General features: G+C 53.5%; 6 protein-coding genes across 6 annotated transcripts; 4 read left to right on the top strand and 2 right to left on the bottom strand.

Moving 5' to 3' along the window:
- The first annotated feature begins 721 nt into the window (after window positions 1–721).
- On the top strand, window positions 722–2098 carry BDZ99DRAFT_464006 (uncharacterized protein). Its single transcript, XM_033720205.1, has 3 exons — window positions 722–972; window positions 1031–1306; window positions 1358–2098. Exons 1-3 carry the CDS (start codon window positions 829–831, stop codon window positions 1742–1744), a joined length of 807 nt encoding a protein of 268 aa, XP_033576187.1. The 5' UTR covers window positions 722–828; the 3' UTR covers window positions 1745–2098.
- Window positions 2099–2846: 748 nt separating this feature from the next.
- BDZ99DRAFT_572009 (uncharacterized protein) lies at window positions 2847–5009 on the top strand (the record flags this gene model as incomplete). Its single annotated transcript, XM_033728155.1, has 1 exon — window positions 2847–5009. One exon carries the CDS (start codon window positions 2847–2849, stop codon window positions 5007–5009), a length of 2163 nt encoding a protein of 720 aa, XP_033576186.1.
- A 1202-nt stretch (window positions 5010–6211) lies between these two features.
- On the bottom strand, window positions 6212–8991 carry BDZ99DRAFT_499487 (uncharacterized protein; the record flags this gene model as incomplete). Its single annotated transcript, XM_033723659.1, has 1 exon — window positions 6212–8991. The coding sequence occupies exon 1, from the start codon at window positions 8666–8668 to the stop codon at window positions 6212–6214; it is 2457 nt and encodes an 818-aa protein (XP_033576185.1). The 5' UTR covers window positions 8669–8991.
- A 667-nt stretch (window positions 8992–9658) lies between these two features.
- On the top strand, window positions 9659–10349 carry BDZ99DRAFT_521660 (uncharacterized protein; the record flags this gene model as incomplete). Its single annotated transcript, XM_033725651.1, has 3 exons — window positions 9659–9984; window positions 10034–10111; window positions 10175–10349. The coding sequence occupies 3 exons, from the start codon at window positions 9659–9661 to the stop codon at window positions 10347–10349; spliced, it is 579 nt and encodes a 192-aa protein (XP_033576184.1).
- A 1279-nt stretch (window positions 10350–11628) lies between these two features.
- Window positions 11629–12841, bottom strand: BDZ99DRAFT_464001 (uncharacterized protein). The gene has a single exon (XM_033720204.1). The coding sequence runs from the start codon at window positions 12494–12496 to the stop codon at window positions 12038–12040; it is 459 nt and encodes a 152-aa protein (XP_033576183.1). The 5' UTR covers window positions 12497–12841; the 3' UTR covers window positions 11629–12037.
- A 1453-nt stretch (window positions 12842–14294) lies between these two features.
- Window positions 14295–15444, top strand: BDZ99DRAFT_464000 (uncharacterized protein). Its single transcript, XM_033720203.1, has one exon. It carries the CDS (start codon window positions 14340–14342, stop codon window positions 15045–15047), a length of 708 nt encoding a protein of 235 aa, XP_033576182.1. The 5' UTR covers window positions 14295–14339; the 3' UTR covers window positions 15048–15444.
- Window positions 15445–16836: the final 1392 nt, after the last annotated feature.

The raw sequence follows: 16836 nt of genomic DNA, 5'->3' as shown, positions 1-16836 counted from the left end.
TGGAAACTCGTTGAAGCACCCCAAGCAGTGGTAGACAGGTGCACCTATGAGACAGCTTGGTTAATACGTGTCAACAGAAAGTGGCAGTGCACGAATTCGTGAGGTATGTGCACACTGTTTCCACGCTTGTCCGCTCGTTTAGCACCGCTTGAGGTCCTTCAGTGTGCTATTGTTATGTATGAAAAACTAGCTGTGGCAAGCTTGAAAGCTCTCTGGGGCGCTCCTTACAGTGGTATCTACCGCGACCTCACGCTTGTCTCGATGTTCGTTTGGAAGCTGTTTAGGCCACGGCGTACGGACCTCGCCGTCGTGCGCAGCTATCCTGCCGTCCCTTCGCCTTCCGGATGGGGCGCAAATTCTCACCTTCCGTCCCGGCCGCCTTTCTGCCACTGTTTGTGGTGCCTCGTAAGTCTTTCGGAGTCTCGAACTGGAGAGAATTTCGGTGTTTTGAACAGTTGGTAACCTCGCGAGTCCGCTCCAGGCGGCGGCAAAGTGGTGTGCACACGTGAACAGTGTGATCCGTCGCCCCCTACGTTTCTCAACACCGCGCGCTCATAAGAATAGCTGCACGCCGTCGTTGAGACAGTAATCGTCGAGTCGTTCTTCACAGCCGTCGTCGGCGCGTCCCGAGGTCCCCAGAAAAAAGCAACCCCTGTCCGCGCTAACTGTCGTCGTGCTAACGACAACAAACACCTCTCCACCCTGTCGTCGCCAGCCATCACCACCTCCTCCCAGCCCCCCGACCCCCCCAGCGCAACACAGCAAACACACCACACGCGCCCTCCCGACTCCTGCGACCTGGCGCCGTGACCCGCATCCGTCGAAGCCATGTCGGTCAAGTTCGAGAAGGAGACGGTCAAGACGACCGGCATCCCCGTGCCCGGCGGCAAGCTGGACGATGGAAAGCACCACATCGCCCGCGACATCGGAAATGCCCTCACCAAAGGCGGCGGGCCAAATGGCTACCTGGCTGTATGTTGCGCGCCATTGCGGTGCTGCAAGAACGCGACGCTAACTATCCGGTGTGCAGGCTTATCTCAAGCAGCTCAACGACAACCCCATGCGCACCAAGATGCTGACCTCTGGCACCCTCGCTGGCCTGCAGGAGTTTCTGGCCTCGTGGATTGCGCATGATCGGAGCAAGCACGGCCACTACTTCACCTCGCGCGTTCCCAAGATGGCCATCTACGGCGCATTCATCAGCGCGCCCCTCGGCCACGTCATGATCAGCCTGCTCCAGAAGCTGTTCCGTGGCCGCACCAGCTTGAAGGCCAAGATTTTGCAGATTCTCATCAGCAATTTGGTGGTATGTTCGATATTTCTTGCTCTCGAGCTGCCCCGCTAACCATCTCCTCAGGTGGCTCCGATACAGAACACCGTCTACCTCATTTCGATGGCCATCATTGCAGGCGCCCGCACCTTCCATCAAGTGCGCGCTACCGTCAAGGCCGGTTTCATGCCCGTCATGAAGGTCAGCTGGATCACTTCGCCCATCTGCCTCGCCTTTGCCCAGCAATTCCTCCCCGAGAGCGTATGGGTGCCCTTCTTCAACCTGGTTGGATTCGTTATCGGTACATACATCAACTCGCACACCAAGAAGAAGAGGCTTGCCGCGTTGAGGCGGAAGCATTATGGAGATTCTGGACGGGATTCTTCCGGCCTTGGACGGGATGCATCAGGGCGGGATACTGGACGTAGGGAACCAGGCAGGCCCGGTGATGATTACGACAGGCGGGGTTACTAGATATACCACAAGCAGGCGTTCTAGCGGTTTGTTGGCCTGCCACCTACCCCTGAGAGACGCCGTCACTATGGACAACGGAACTGTGTCACGAGCGACTTTGTACATTCAATGATTTTTGGCCGGGTAATTGGGGGGTAGGCTAGGTGTTGCTTTTGGATATAACTTAAATTCCATTGCCTCGTTGTAAGTGTTTACACTCTTCTGTCGCTGATTAAAATGCTTCATTGCATTCTCAGAAATCGGAAATAGGTGGATTTCATTGATTTGAATAGCTGGGCCTGTCCAAACGGCGCCCTAGACTAAAACAGGATGACGCGTTCATATATCTGAAATTAGTGAAGCATCACAAGCAGCGTCAGAAGAGTGTACACAACCTACGACGATGTATTGCCAACTTTCTTCCCCGCTCATCTCAGTCATCTTTGATATTTCGTTCCATCAAGTCATGCTAGCTAACTGAACTGCAACACACGTATAAGTACAGGTAGACGATTCTTCCCGTTTTCGCAAAGTTTCCGTCTCTCTTTTAGCCAGGTCATAAACTCCATCGTGCGTCTTCTCTCCCAACGCGGTGGTCTTTTCAGCCGTTCCGTCATTCTCCTCTATGCGTCGTCCAGGCATCATTAAGAAGCACCACGATAGTATCATGCGGCTACTTGACTTATGCCGACGCCGTCATTTCATCAGTAATATCCGGAGTTTAGTACTAGTCCTAACCGCAAACTGAGCTTCCCCACGATCGCTTTAGCATCTTCTTCTCGCGTTGGCGGTGTCCACATCTACAGCTACCCGAACCCGATGATTGTCCCCGTGATTGTGGTCACAAAACAATCTTACTGGCACAACAATACGCTAAGCATCGACAAACAACCGCCATTCCGATGCTAAATGACGTGTTCAACCTTCCCTACTCCAACACTTGTATCAACAACTGGTAGGACAGAGCACATGAACAAACCGCTTTCTGCCCACGATGCCTGTCTACGATGCTGGACGATGACAATCTCTATGCATTATAAAATTGCCCGGCACGCTTCAAATTGCGAAGACACTGCTATCATCAGCTCAGTCCAAAATCATCAACCCAGCATCTATCACTCTCATGTACGCCCACTCAGTAACTCGAGTCACTCGTCCTGGTCATGCTCCTGTTTCATGGAAGAATTATCGCATGGATGATGGCTCCTATTCGTCCGAATACGATGGCAACTTCAGGACTACCTACCCGTTGCGGCCTAGGATTGGAAGAACCCCCCCTTTTTATCCTGATGGTCCATATCTAGGAATGTCGCCCAATCCAAGAAGACCTGCACAACCGTTCCTACACCCTCCGGGCGTGATGCCTCGAAAGAAGGGCCCTCCTTCGCCTCTTGAGAATCCCAATCTGGAGTACAAGTTCACTTCGAAGTGGAATATTGACTACGCTACCGTGTTTCTTATCAATCGACTAGGGAAAGACAAAGATCTAGCAAATGGCATAAGCAAGGTACGCGAGAAATCTCGTCGATACGATAGGCGAGAAATCCCATACCGATCCTTCGACAGCCTTAACGACACCCTGTTCGCAGGTCGACTGAAAGATGCCATCTACCTCAAATGGGTAGATCTTGGCCCTCACGTCTCTGGCACGACGTGCAATGCTGGCGAAGGACCTGACCATCGTGTCTCTCGGATCACCCTCCTTTTGAATTCCACGTTGCACCAAGACGCCCATCCCGATGAGATACTGGCCTCATTGATCCATCACATGATCCACTGCTACTTCATCGTCACTTGCGGCCCTCAGCTCTCCGACGAAACAAAGTACGGCCGTCTCTCCCACGGCATGCACTTTGGCAAGATCATGTCGACCATCAAAGACCTCTCCGGCTCCACTGGTCGCCGCCCCCTCCCTCTCGACTTCGGCCACAATCTCGCACAAGACAGAGATTACCAATATGACAAACCAACCACCGTTCTGTCTCCCCGCAACCTCTCACTACTCCATTCTCAAATGGAGCCACGAAATCAACGCTCTCCCACCCGCAGCTTCTGCCCTCCCCATCCTAAGGCCCACCTGCCCACCCAAGCGGAAGTGGATGAGTGGTACACGAAAACCTGCCAGCCCCTTCCTACTCTTCCCAAATGCGTCCGTGGACAAAACCTCTACACGCTCGTCCTGCCCGGCTCTGAATTCCGCGAGTTTCCACGCGCAAAGGCCCCGCCGAGTCAAGAGTATGTGGAGCTCATCTACGCGGAGAAATGCGTGTATATCCCCGCTACCTCCATCTCCACGTATCCTAGTCTGGCCGGGAAGTTTGAGAAAGCAAGATGGCTCGAGATACCAGATGACACCTCCTTAGAGAGCTTCAAAACCCTTTACGAATTCCTACTCCGCGGCAGATTCAGCCCCGACCAACCACCAGATCACGACTCCGCATACCACCACAGCCATAGTCCCCCCCTCATCCGCTCCCCCATCGCGACCGCCGAGCCCTACCTCACCACCTCCATCAAAGCCCTCAAACTCGCCGCAGCCCTCAAGTTCACGGAGCTCGAATCCCACGCCCTGCACCGCCTCAACGCCCTCTCCCACACCCACGAAGACCCCCTCGCCATCCTCTCAGAGATCTACACCGACTCCCCAGACCCCCACCCGGACCTCCGCGCCTGGGCCCGCGCCTTCCTGCTCCGCCGCGAGCCCGAGCACCCCGTCATGGCCTACCTCGACCTCGCCACCGACGCCGGCCCCCCCGCGAACCTCGAGGTGCTGGAGCGCGATAGAGGTATGCAAGAGAAGTTCGAGCATCTCCTCGAGCACGGCGGCGCGTTCCACGCTGACGTGAGTACCGCGCGAACGGCGCTAGAGCGTGTGAGGGAGCGCGATGGCTTTCCTTGGCAAGCTGGGCGCATGCATCCGCATCCGTTTGATATCCCCATCCCGCCGCCCCCGCCGCCGCGCCCCATGGATGATTGGGACCTCCCGCCGCCCCCGCCACCTCCACCGCCAATGCATCCCCTGCATCCGATGCACGCTTCCTACCCTTCTTCGCTGCCTCATCCCCTGCACGGTGGCTACCCGCCGCCGCCGCTGCCGTTGTTTGACCCGTTCCCGCATCATGAGTTTGGTAGCTCGCAGCGGGAGAGGGAGGCGAGGTTGGTGGCGCTGGGATGGGGTCCTGTGGAGAGGGAGGCGGATGGGTGGTGGAGGCGTAGGAATAGGATGACAGGGCAGGTTGCTGTGAGTCGGGGGGAAGGCGGGGAATGGTTTTTGAGGGGATCTTGAGTTGAGAGCGGTGGGAGGTGATAGGAAGGGGTGGGAGGCTGGCCAACGGTATTGGTGATGGAGGCTGGTTTGCGGCGGAGGATTTGACGTTAGCTGAGTAGCTTGATATACGATTTGTGGAATTCTTGTCGGAGTTTCACGGTTGCGAGAGTATCTGACAGGTTCAGGACGATGGCGGGAAGTCGGAAAAGACAAGCTGATCTGAGTGGCTTGGTTTATGCATGTCTGGTTCGCGCTGTGGGGAATTTACGTGGCTGATTTACGGTGTTGAGGATTGAAAATCGATGAGGGTACTCGGATAGAGAATGGAGCTGGTCAAAAGCGAGACAAAGGCGAGCTGATTTGGGTGGTGAGGATTTTACATGGCTAGAATTGCGGCATCACAAGCGTTATATCAAGAAGAATTTCCATTGATAGGGCGTAGGGTGGTCTACTGGAGTAAATAGGATGTCAGAGAGCTTGGAAAAGCAAGGTCTTCTGGATTATTAGAGTTCTGGATGTCTAGTTTGCGAGATGAGGATTTTACATATCTGATCTACGGTGTCAAGAGCGTTACATCGAAAACTCCATTTCCGGATAGGCCGCAGGGGGATCACACAAGTAAGTAGCTTGTCAAAATCACGATAATGTCAGCTAATCTATCATGTCGAGGATTGAAATCCGAATTTGTAGAAAAAAGTCTCATTCAGCGATCGTAGCTACAAACACACTCCGCTACAAGTGTCCCTATTTGTGCGAGAAACGGACCCAAAAGACCACACAGCCAAGTCTCTGTCTCTGTTCGTCCTCCACGCCAATGCCAAAACAATCTGTAGCGCTGCCGCAGACCCAGTCTATGATGTGATAGCATGCCGGAAGAGAGAAAGGGACGAGAGCGTGGGCGAGAGCGTAGACGAGAATGTGAGAAGGAAAGGGCATTCCGTACCTTTTCAGAGGTCCTTCGCAAACATATCGTAAGAAGACAAGAATCAGATCGTAAAACAATGACTAGAAAAACAAACACCGGCCGTAAAGGAAAGTAAGGTGCCCTCTAAAGAATTGGGAGAACATAAGAGAAGCCTCTGCTAGTGCTGTCCGACACTAGAAAGACCCGCAGTATATGAAATACCGCCATATGTATAACAAGGCAAAACAAAAGAAATAGCCATAGAGTCTACTCCTCCTCGGACTCGTCAGTCATAGGCTCCGGAGGCTTCTCACCATTACAGAAACTCAGCCTCCATCATCTGGGTGAGATCGCCCTCCTCTTCGTCCTCGTCCTCATCCTCATCCTCCTCCCCGAGTCTGGCTTCCTCTGCCTCTTTTTCCGCCATGTACGCGGCATACGCCGTTGCGTCGTCACCGCCGTGCTTTGCGAGGAACTCCTCCATCTTCCGCGTCTCTTCTTCAGCTTGGGTGTTCAACGCCTCGTCGTGCTCCTCCGCCTTGCGGCCCTCCTCCTCAGCGCGAGCCTTCATCGCCTCATTGTAGTCATCCTGGAGTGACTTAAGGAGCTTCTTAGTGTCCTCGATGTGCTGGACGGCTAGGAGGTAGACAAGCGGCTCCTCCTCCTCGGCGTCGAGTTCCATACCGCTGTCAGCGGCCGCAGCATGAAGGTCCTTCTTGGTCATGTTGAGGAAGTCCTTGATAGACTTGGGACCTGTAGCCATGGTGTTCTTGCCGGCCTTCTTGCCACGCTTGGTGGTCTTTGGGGCGGCCTTCGGCTTCGGGGCAGCCTTTGGCTTCGGGGTGGCCTTCGATTTAGGGGCTCTCTTCTCGTTCTTGGCAGAGGCAGTGCTCTTGGTGACACGACCTCCGACGACGGCATTCAAGGAAGTAGGCTTAGGAGGTGCCTTCTTCTTGGGTGGGGGCTTGGAGGGAACAGCTGGCGCAGCGGAGGGGACGGCTGGCGCAACAGTTAGGGCTTCCTCCATCTCGTTGCCATTGTCATCTACAATTACCAGCCCGCTATACTCGACTTCTTCTTCACTGTCGTCATCGTCTTCGAACAGGTCGTCCACGGGATCTACCTCACGTGGAGGTGTTGGAAGAGGTGCAGCTAGCGCGTGGCAAACTTCTGCAGGCTCCGCGGTAGGAATTGGTGTCTGATCCACCTCCATGAACTCCTCTGTGCCCGTCTCTTGAGTCTTCATCTTCTTCAACGGGTGAATTTCTCGCTGCTTGGGCGCGTCATTGTTGAGGGTCGTGTCGAGCTCAGCACCATGCGCAGTCCGCTTTTGAGGCGGATTGAGAGTTGCAATTTGCTGAACCCGGGAAGCAGTCTTGGTATTCTTCTTCATCTGCATAGCCCACTGAGCTGCAGCTTCGCGGGCTTCCTTTGTGGCAGACGAACCTGGCTTGGCCTGAGACTTGATGGTCTTCTTCGGCCGGTCTTTGATAGCCGTCTTGGGCTCGACGACATAACTATCCAGATCTATCACCTCTGGCTCCTCTGCCTTCGCCTTCTTTTTAGGCGGTGCCATCTTCTTGGGTTGCTCCTTAGTCGCCTCCTTCTTAGGCTGCTTCTTGGGCACCTCCTCGGCCTGTACCTTAGGCTCATCATCGTCAAAGAGTATCTGAAGGGCAGCTGCGTTCGCTGACAGCCTCTGAGGGGGACTTAGAGTGGTCGTCGGAGCTTTGTTGGCCTGCTTTGCTTTCTTCTGAGCCTCCTTGGCTGCAGCCGCCGCCTTTCGCTCTGCCGCGATCCTGTCGCCCTCCTCGCAATGTCTGGCCACAGCCTCTTGCTTCCGTTCTGCTTCAATGCGCTCATCCTCCGCCTTCTTGAGCAACTTTAGTTGCTTCCGACCTGCTGCGGTACCCTTCATCTCGATGCGGACTGCGTCCGACATGCTGATCAGCTCAGTGTCAACAGAGCCGTCCTGGCGAATGCTCATCGGGGTAGTGACCCGATCAGCCGGCGCCCGAGGGGGGACGTAGTCGTTAATAGTCCTTGGGATAGGAGGGGCTTCGGCAACAGGCCGAGTCTTGGGGACAGTCGGCTTAGTGATGAAGAGCTTGGGGGCAGCACGCTTGCGCTTGATAGGAGCCTTTGGAGGAGCGGTTTCGGTGGCCTCGCTAATGTTGGGGTCGGTGGAGCCAGACATGACAAGAGGATTCATGACGAGGAAGGTAGAGGTGTGTGTTGGGAAGTGTTGGCAAGCCGGTGCTTGTGCGTGGGAAAAGAGCGGGTGGTGTGGTGGGAGTGTGAGTTGTCGAGGATGGAGTCGACAGCTGGCGCAACAGCTAGGAGATATGCCGGCGCGCTGGCGGGACACGAGGGTCCGTGGTGAATGTGAATATAGAAGAGGCCTTGAACAATGTACAGTGTTTGTACACGACGGTCGATACAAGCAAGCTGCTGGCTGGAGACTGAAAGCTGGACGCTGGGTGTCTGTGGGTGGCTGCTTGAGAACAGGGCTGGTGGATGTGGTGGTGCTTGTCCAAGGTTGGTGGAGGAGGGGTTGACGAGACTGTGAGGACGAGACTTTGGTCATGGGCAGAGGCGCGGAGAGCTTGGGCACCGTCTGCGGCAAGTAGTGAATGTGAAAGCATCTCCAAATCCGGCAATACCCGCCTCCCTCTGCCGCTCCCACGCTGTACCCTCTTCTGTGAACCTTCAACTTACCTGAAGTCTTGAAGCATTCACCTACTCCAACGCGTTCTCCCAAGCCACCGGACATGGAAATACTAAGAAGAGGCTTCTTATTTGGGAGGAACAAAACAACTGCGTATCTCTTCGAATCTACTGGCTGGTCTTTCTATATGGAAACACAATACTGTCTCACAAGTGCATTTGAATTCAGAAAGGCCAATCAATGTGTGAGGCAGGCTACTGTATTTAACGACGTTGAGAGGGAATCGAGCTACCCCCCAGGAAGCTCGAGATAGTAGAAATTCAAGTATGGTTATGGCTCAAATGAGAAGAAACAAAACAAGATCCTCTTCAATATCCCACACAAGGTGGAAGTATCAATGAGGATGACCAGTCCCGAGCCGAAGCCCTCGCCACCAGAATCTTTCTGGTGACTACATAGAAGTTTTTATCTATGATTCCGGAAAGTTGGAAAATCTCTGCATGTATTTACAGAGAGTGTGTCGAATGCGTCGACCAGCTAAATGTCGAAGACAAGCGCGAGGCGATGGGCGGAGATATCAGTCGACAGTATCTCGAAAGCGCCGCGACGTCAAGCAGTTTTTTGTCACTTGCCTGATATTGAGCCAAACAAAATTGTTCGAATGGTGAAGTACTCCAACAACTTATAAGTGGATCCAGGTTGTGTACCCAGATCGCGAAGCCAGCAGCCAGTGTCTTTATTAACCCCGGAAGGCATAGTCGTCGCGGAGCGTGAAGCACTTTCCGTGAAAGGTCACCAGTGTTTCATAAATTCTGGAGCGTATGACCCTGCTGGGAGAACGAAGCGTTCGCTGCATACTGGGCAGCCCGGAGGCCCAAAAGTGCGCGCTCGGATCGCATCGCCATCCTCCTTCCATATCGTCGACGCTGGTACAGAGTCACCATATCGAACCCCTTTGCCGTCTCTTGATATCATCGAGAGCCCTCTCCTAGCTTGATCAACAATCGAGCCCGACTCATCATGCCGTTCCCATCCTACGTCCACGATGCGTGAGATGCGTACTACGCCAAAGCACAAGAACGAGAGGATCTGATCATGGCCGACCTTCAGGCCTTACGAGCGGCAAAGGTTGCTTACCAGGCCCGCAAGGCCCAAGACGCCCGCAAGGCCCAAGACGCCCGCGACGCCCAAGAGACCCGCGAGGTCGCCGCCTCATCTTCGACAGGCGCAGATGCCTCGAACATGTCGCAGAACAGCGCTGTGACAGACACAATCCCCTCAAACGACAATGAGCTTGCGACTAGAGGGCCATCAGTGGAGCGAGAAAGCGCTTCACTCACGACTGATCTGCATCATAGCGATGCAATGGTAGTGCAACGATCATTGAAGCGGAAGAATGCTTCAGCTACGGAACCTCGGCAGTACGACTGCGACAGACCGCTCCAGGCTTTTCTTCGCGGACGCGATTAGAAATCCATCGTTGCATACAGAGAAGCGACCACAGCGAGAGAAGCCAGAGGATCTCGCAATCATGCCAGTCCTGAGGCTGTGAGACGAACTGCCAGAGGATACGGAGAAGCACCATAAGCCTTCCTATGCGGACGCGGTCAGAAGCCCGCCGCTGCGACCAGAGCACCGCCTAAGACCGGAACAACCAGAGGACTTCGCGATATTGCCATTCCTAGCGCTGGCGGATGATTGGCCAGAGGATACTAGGAAGCCTGGACAAGAGGCAGACCAGACTGAGGACGAAGATCCGCCTCAGCAGAGCAGCCGGGCTCAATAAGTTGCCGGGACTCCTAACCACGGGCGGTGGCCGTTCTGAACACACAGGCTAGACTCTCCGTCTCCTTCTCCGCCGACAACCGTCAGATCGTCTCCGGCTCCCGCGGCCGAACCATCAAGCTATGTAACACCATTAGTGGGTGTCGTGCGTTCGATTCAGCCCGAACCCCCAGAACCCCGACCCTCTCACCTAATCGAACTTGGTAACAATACTGAGTTGCTCAACGATTCCAACTTGGTAATAAATTTGAGTTGCTCCACAGTTTCAACTTGGCAAGAAAGCCAACGATCTCAACGAATCGAACTTGGTAATAACACCAAGTTACTCGGCGATTCCAACTTGGTAGCAACACTAAGTTGCTGACTGGATCAAGCTTGGTAAATAAACCAACTTTCTCAACGATTCGGAACTTGATCATAAACTTGAGTTTCTCAACAACAAGTGCCGAGTTACGAAGAGAATTCCGTAGCCGGCTTCCGGTAGTCAAAGAAGACTACTACCCCGTTCGAGCTTGCACTTCTGCGTAGTGCTGGGGACTAGTAGCCTTCGGGCGAAGCTAAGGCAAGCTCAATCGAATCCTCAGATCTGGAACCGGACGACGTGGATGGGCGGAGGAGTTGTGGAGTAAGGTTGAGCATATTCCGCATCATTGTTGCACCCCACTTCTGAGGAAGTTGCGTCTACCCTCTCGCTTCTAGCACTGTGGCTGTCCGCCGGCAGCCCTCTAACACCAGGGGTTTAAGCTCCATCTCTAAGATACCAGCAGCAGTTGATACAACGGGGAGTCGATGGACTGGGCGCGGATGCTCTGGGCGATGTCAGCTTTGAGGCCTTTCTCGTCATTGAGGCTTCCGGCGCAGCTTGTGCGCTCATTGGCCACAATGGTCAGTACTCCGAGGTAACTTGTTGGGACAATGGATTTTGCGGAAGAAGCCATGCCGCTGCTTACAAGGCTGCTTCAATGGATGTGGTGTAAAGAAGCCAAAGAGGATTTAGAGTGCTGCTTTAGACTGTCTTGTCTCAACGTCAGTGCGCTTTCCCACTTAGGTTTGAGATGCCCAGGCATTTTGCTCCATCCTTTGCGAGCAGTAAGTGATTGATCCATATTGGTCATTGGGATCACTCGACATATAATTTTGCAATCAGTTTTAAGATGTATTTCATACGCTCGAGTCTTAATGTTCGTCTTCATTTCGTCTTCGGTCTGTCTTCTCGTACATATACAGCCCCCAATGGCGCCACCTCACTTGCTGTTCGGAGGAGTACTCACATCTCTCCCTAAGCAAATAGCATAACGAGTGCCGCCATCCCCCCAGCAGCCCCCACGACCGCCGCGCCGGTCCTAGTGACCGCACCGCCGGCAGACGTTGTGCTGCTCGCCGGAGGCTGTCCGGCCACTGAACCAACCGAGCTAGACGCTGTCGTTGCAGTCGTCGGCGCCTTGGTAACAACAGCCGCACTAGCTAAGCTCGAGGGAGACGACGAAACTGCCGAGTCGGCGGCGGAGCTGCCCTCGATCAGCGTCCCCACCAGATTCCAGTACGCCACGAAGGAAGACACGTCGCAGTGCAGGTTTGTGAAGGTCGTGAAGGTGTCGATGCCGAGGGAGAGGGAATCGGTGGCGCACCACGCGGACTCGGTGTTAGAGCTGCAGTCATGTAAGCAAGAGTAGCGTTCGTTGATTGATATCATTTTGCGTTAAACGGAGAAACGGGCCGGGGAGTGGACGACGAGGGCAGAACATTTACATACCAAGCAACCACCTGAGAATTTGTTGCGCATTCCGGGTTGGCCGCGCACGAGCCTATGTCCGTGTAGTCCACGCAGCTGGTGAAAATAGCGCAACCTGTCACGGCGCCGGCAGACTGGCCAGCGCAGCAGCCCCACCAGTCGACCGTCGTATTGTAGCCGCACACGCCACCGTTGTGGCAGGTAAAAGATACCCAGGGCTCGTAGCTCGCGAACCCGCAAACACTTGGGTCTCGTTTTCGCAGTTCAAGAAGGGGGTCGCCGGTTGGTTTTGGCGTGAACCCGTTCACGGAGTAGTCCTCGAGTGTTGGCGTAGCTCTTGGAAATTTATTGTTAAAAGCCGTTGCAAACGACGCGAGGCCGACGACTATTAAAATACGGTGGTGAAGGGAATACATGGTGGTTTGCGGCACAGACAAATTGCAGGATGTGTAGATGTAGGAGTGAAGGATTTGGAGAGATCAGCTGCTGGTGAATGCATCTTGGCTTTTGTATTTTTCGCCCGTAGCTCCAGTCTATGAGGCGCTGCCGTCTTTGGTTTAACGTTGCTGAAGTTGGTGGACCTAAGCTTGAAGTCCACAACCGCTTTGGCAAAGCTTCATTTGTTGTGTATCTGAGTGTTTCTTCGACATCAGGAAGGGGAACGCTGTGGCGTATTGGCTGTGGCGTATTGGCTGTGGCGTATTGGCCGGGCCAGATTGGTTGAAATTAGCGAATTACCGCTGAGAGCGCTTCGATGGAGGTTAAGCTACCACTCACGGTGAACGCTTGAAGGCCCAGCCACGCAGCCTCACGTTGTGTTTCGTCTAGTGTGTGCACGCTCCTCCTTCACTGCGTTGGAAGCGAGCTGACCTCACGACTGGAAATAATTTGGCTCGCCAAGCCCGCTAAGCCAAGTTGGGTCATGCACACACTAAACTACGCTGCGTCCAGCGATCCAGCGCAGTGTTAACGCCACAGGGGAAATAAGTGGAGTTGGCGCGGAGAATGCCCCTTTCTAGAATACATCTTACCGGGCTTGAGCTGAATTCATGGAAAGTCTGGTACTTTGAAACGTTCCTTTGGTAGATTGCCCTCTTTTACGGCTTGCCAGACGCAAATAGAGGCTGTATATACCCATTCGTAAGTCAGCTACACTGTGGCTACAACGCATTGGGCCACTTTTTTGACCGTGATAAGGAGGCGTTGTGCACAGGCACGATTTCAGCCAACCACAAGTTTTTCCAGAGCCAAGTTGAGTCGACAAGAGGCCGTCGCTAGGGCGCCAGCTTTTAAAATCGCACGAAAATGATGACTCCCAAAGGGGTCGCATTTTCACTCTAGAAGTCGACTGGACATAGTTCAAGATCCCTTGTGAATACGCCGGGCGTGCAAAAGGCGAAGGCGATTTTGCAAGCTACATATTAAAGGGCAAGTTTACTCGAGGCTTGAGGGCCGGAACTGGAGCCTGGGAAGTCTGGAACCTTCTGAGGCTTAATACTGGGTTACGGCCTAGGGCCGAACTTAGGCTTGCTCATTTTACACTGCCACAAACCCTTCTCGATGCAAAAATGTGAAAGTCCATCGGAAACGCCGATGAGTGCTGCGGAAACGTCAGCCTCTGGCCGTGGACCCCGGAACCAACCTTCCCCAGCCTGCTCCGTTGCACTGCCACAGACTCAGGCACAGAAACTGGAACCAGGCGCTAACAAGCTGCTCGACTCACAACTCAGTACTGCTTACTCATGGTTGAAACTGCACTTATGCAGGTGTGAAAACAGAGCTCGAATTTATAGGATTGTAGATAAAAGGCAGCTAAGTAGGCATAGAGAGGAACACCTCGGCAGAATTAGTTTCTAAAGCCCATCCGTTCTGGCGGCAAATGCCTCCACTATCGTAGGGCATTATCAGTAAGGGTGGCATTCCTAGATGCAGCATGTATCTATCCATACGAGATCAAATCCGTCCGCGGCAGCCACTATGCAGCATCTTCAATTTTGGCGTATCTCTTCCCCTCGAGTAATTTCGTGACTCTGAAGGTCTTGGAATGTGACTTCGTCTGCTCCCCATGTAGAGATGGGAAGAAAGATGAGACGAGAGGGAAAGATTGATGGGACGTGCGGGGATTAAGCTAAACCCCTTTCATCGCGGCCAAAATAAACACCGAGCCGCTCTTCCCAACTTCGTTTCGTCTCATCTTCTCTTTTCTCCCACCAACCCGTGAAGATGTGATGCCAACATCCTATCTGCCCATCCATCAATATGGCAGACCCCGAAGATGACCGCCGTGCTGTGGAGCTGGAACTCCTGTACGCCATGTACCCCGACCAAATTACCTTCACAGAAAAGTCCAGGGAACTCAAATTCGCCCAAGAAACCGCTGCACTGATCCTTCGTCTTCCAGAAAGTTATCCCAGCTCTGGATTCCCAGAAGTTGTATCCGCAAGCGACACGTTCAAGACCGACCTGCGAAATCGGATGAAAGCCGGGATTGCCAATCTCGAGCTGGCAGAGGGCGAGGAATCTCTGGACGCAATCATTGCCCAATTCCTGGTTCTCCTGGATCAAAATAAGGCCACTCATGATCAATTGCACACCGATACCTACCGTGAGCGTATCCCAGGCTCCAAAACCGTCGTTATCTGGCTGCATCATCTCTTGGCGACTTCGAAGCGTAAAATGGCACTCAATCCCGCCATTCCTGGGGTCTCTGGTATCACCAAACCCGGATACCCAGGCGTAATGATCTTTTCTGGGCCGGTGGCTGCAGTAAATGATCACGTGAACACGCTGAAGCAGGAGAACTGGCAAGCTTTCCAGGTGCGCTACGAGGAAGAGGGGCAGCTTTGGGAGTTTGAACATCTGAGAGGGATCAAAGAGGTGGAGACGATGGGAGAGGTCGTCAGAAGCATTGAAGTTGATGGAGCGGGAAGAAAGGACGAGTTCCTTCAGGCTGTCGGGATCAAATGAGGCTGCGGATGGTCGGATCGGCTTTCAATCCATGTCTATAGGTGCAGTACATTATCTGAGGCTCGTGTTCACTTTTATGATGCTACGCGGCTAGCTACACCGGGGTCTTAGGGATCTGAACAGCATGTTAGTCGCGCAACAAGGAGATGACGGTAGACCACTTTCTCCTCTGGACCAACCCTTTGCGAAGGCAGAAAGATCATAGAGCTGGCATTTAGCGATCAGGATGGAGAACGCAACGAAGTAGTCTTATAAGCGGAGAATCAGTGCACATAGAGTCATGATTAAGAACTTTATGAGGCTTCATTCCGACCGGAAAGCACCGCGGTCCGAATATCTCGAACATGGAACTCGTCATCTAGTGGTAAAGCAATCGAAGTACCAACCAAACACGTAAAGCTCTCCATACCTCCTTCAACGGCATCCTCTCTTTACAAGGAGAAACTACAAGACATGTCCTCCTTGAAGCTCCGATGCACCCCTATCAACAACTTTCCGTCCGTCCTCTTGTCGTTCAGTTCCATCACTCCTCGCTCATATTGCGTTCTCCCACGGGCTGAATACAGGGTACAACGGGAAAACGAACGACCATGAGATCTTCTAAACTTCCGACAGCCGAGAGCTGAATTTGGAGAGCTCGAGAATCATTTCCGCTGATTCGAAAGACTGGTAGCATGGAATTCCTGCTTGCGATCATCGACGCTGGTTGTATTCGTCTTGCATACGCCGAGCGTATTGTCTTGCCGCCCTGGACGATTGGCGGTTTGCATTAGATTCAACGCCGGTGCCACTGCCATGGGTGCCGGAGTACTGGTTCTGAGCGCTACTGGGGTCCTGAGGTCCATGGGCTGGTAGAAGGTTACCGCTTGGCGCTTCTAGGACAGCGTACTTGCTATCTTTCAGCGTGAGCAATCTGGTCAGCTCTTGCGCTGGAGCCATCTCATCCATTTCTCCAGCCTCGTCAGCCACAGCACTTGGTTGCTCCACAGATACTCCTCCTTGATGGATGTTGGGATTGCCTGCAAGCTCGGAACGACGTCCCGATGGATCCTGTTGCGTCGGCAAAGTCTCTTGGGCATCATTTGATGGCTCCGCAAGACTTGCTTGGTGCGTTTGCACTTCTTTTTCAAGATACTTGATCCTCCTCGCCTGCTGGAAATTTTCGCGCTGCAATGCTTGCTGCTCTGCTTTAAGGCGCGCCACCTCCGCTGTAACACGATTGGCCTTTTGTTCTGCGGCATATTTCTTATTCTTCTCTGCGATCCATAGATCTCTCCAGTGACGGGCGTCATCCTGGCACTCGGCCAACTCTGATGCTAGGCGGTCTTTCTCCTCCTGCTCTGTGAGGCATTGATCTCTCCAGATGCGGCCGTCGAGTTGGCATTCAATCAACTCTGATGCCTGGCGATCTTTTTCCTTCTCTGCCTCTTGTCTCTTCTTATACGCTCTCTTCCATAACGCATCACGATCATAAAAGAGTCGGAGGTCGATATCTCCTAGCGCTGCTAGCCGTGCCAGTGTGTCGGGCTGATAGGCATAGACATACTTCAGATCCTGGACCAACTCCCATCGTCCGTAGTTGAGCCTTTCGAACTCTTCCTCAGAACAAGCTACATGGAGATCATTGCTGGCTCTGATTGCGCGGTCTCTTAGTGCCGGGTGAGCTCTAATCGGAATAAGGCCTTGGTCTCTATATCGTTCGGTGTGCTCGGGAGGTTGACGGTCGATCAATTCTGGAAGAAAAGTCAGCGTCGCGTCTCAATCATGTCGAGATGGTTTCACTCACGTT

This window comes from Mytilinidion resinicola (genome assembly GCF_010093595.1).
Source record: "Mytilinidion resinicola strain CBS 304.34 unplaced genomic scaffold BDZ99scaffold_11, whole genome shotgun sequence".
Classification (NCBI taxonomy): domain Eukaryota; kingdom Fungi; phylum Ascomycota; class Dothideomycetes; order Mytilinidiales; family Mytilinidiaceae; genus Mytilinidion; species Mytilinidion resinicola.
This window is presented reverse-complemented; position numbering and strand designations above follow the sequence as displayed.

Bases quoted from the DNA above. Each gene is read 5' to 3' on its own strand.
- BDZ99DRAFT_464001 (XM_033720204.1), bottom strand. From the start codon at position 12,496: ATGTATTCCCTTCACCACCGTATTTTAATAGTCGTCGGCCTCGCGTCG.
- BDZ99DRAFT_464006 (XM_033720205.1), top strand. From the start codon at position 829: ATGTCGGTCAAGTTCGAGAAGGAGACGGTCAAGACGACCGGCATCCCC. The intron at 973-1,030 runs GTATGTTGCGCG...TCCGGTGTGCAG, and splicing joins GGCCAAATGGCTACCTGGCT to GCTTATCTCAAGCAGCTCAA. The intron at 1,307-1,357 runs GTATGTTCGATA...CCATCTCCTCAG, and splicing joins TTCTCATCAGCAATTTGGTG to GTGGCTCCGATACAGAACAC.
- BDZ99DRAFT_464000 (XM_033720203.1), top strand. From the start codon at position 14,340: ATGGCAGACCCCGAAGATGACCGCCGTGCTGTGGAGCTGGAACTCCTG.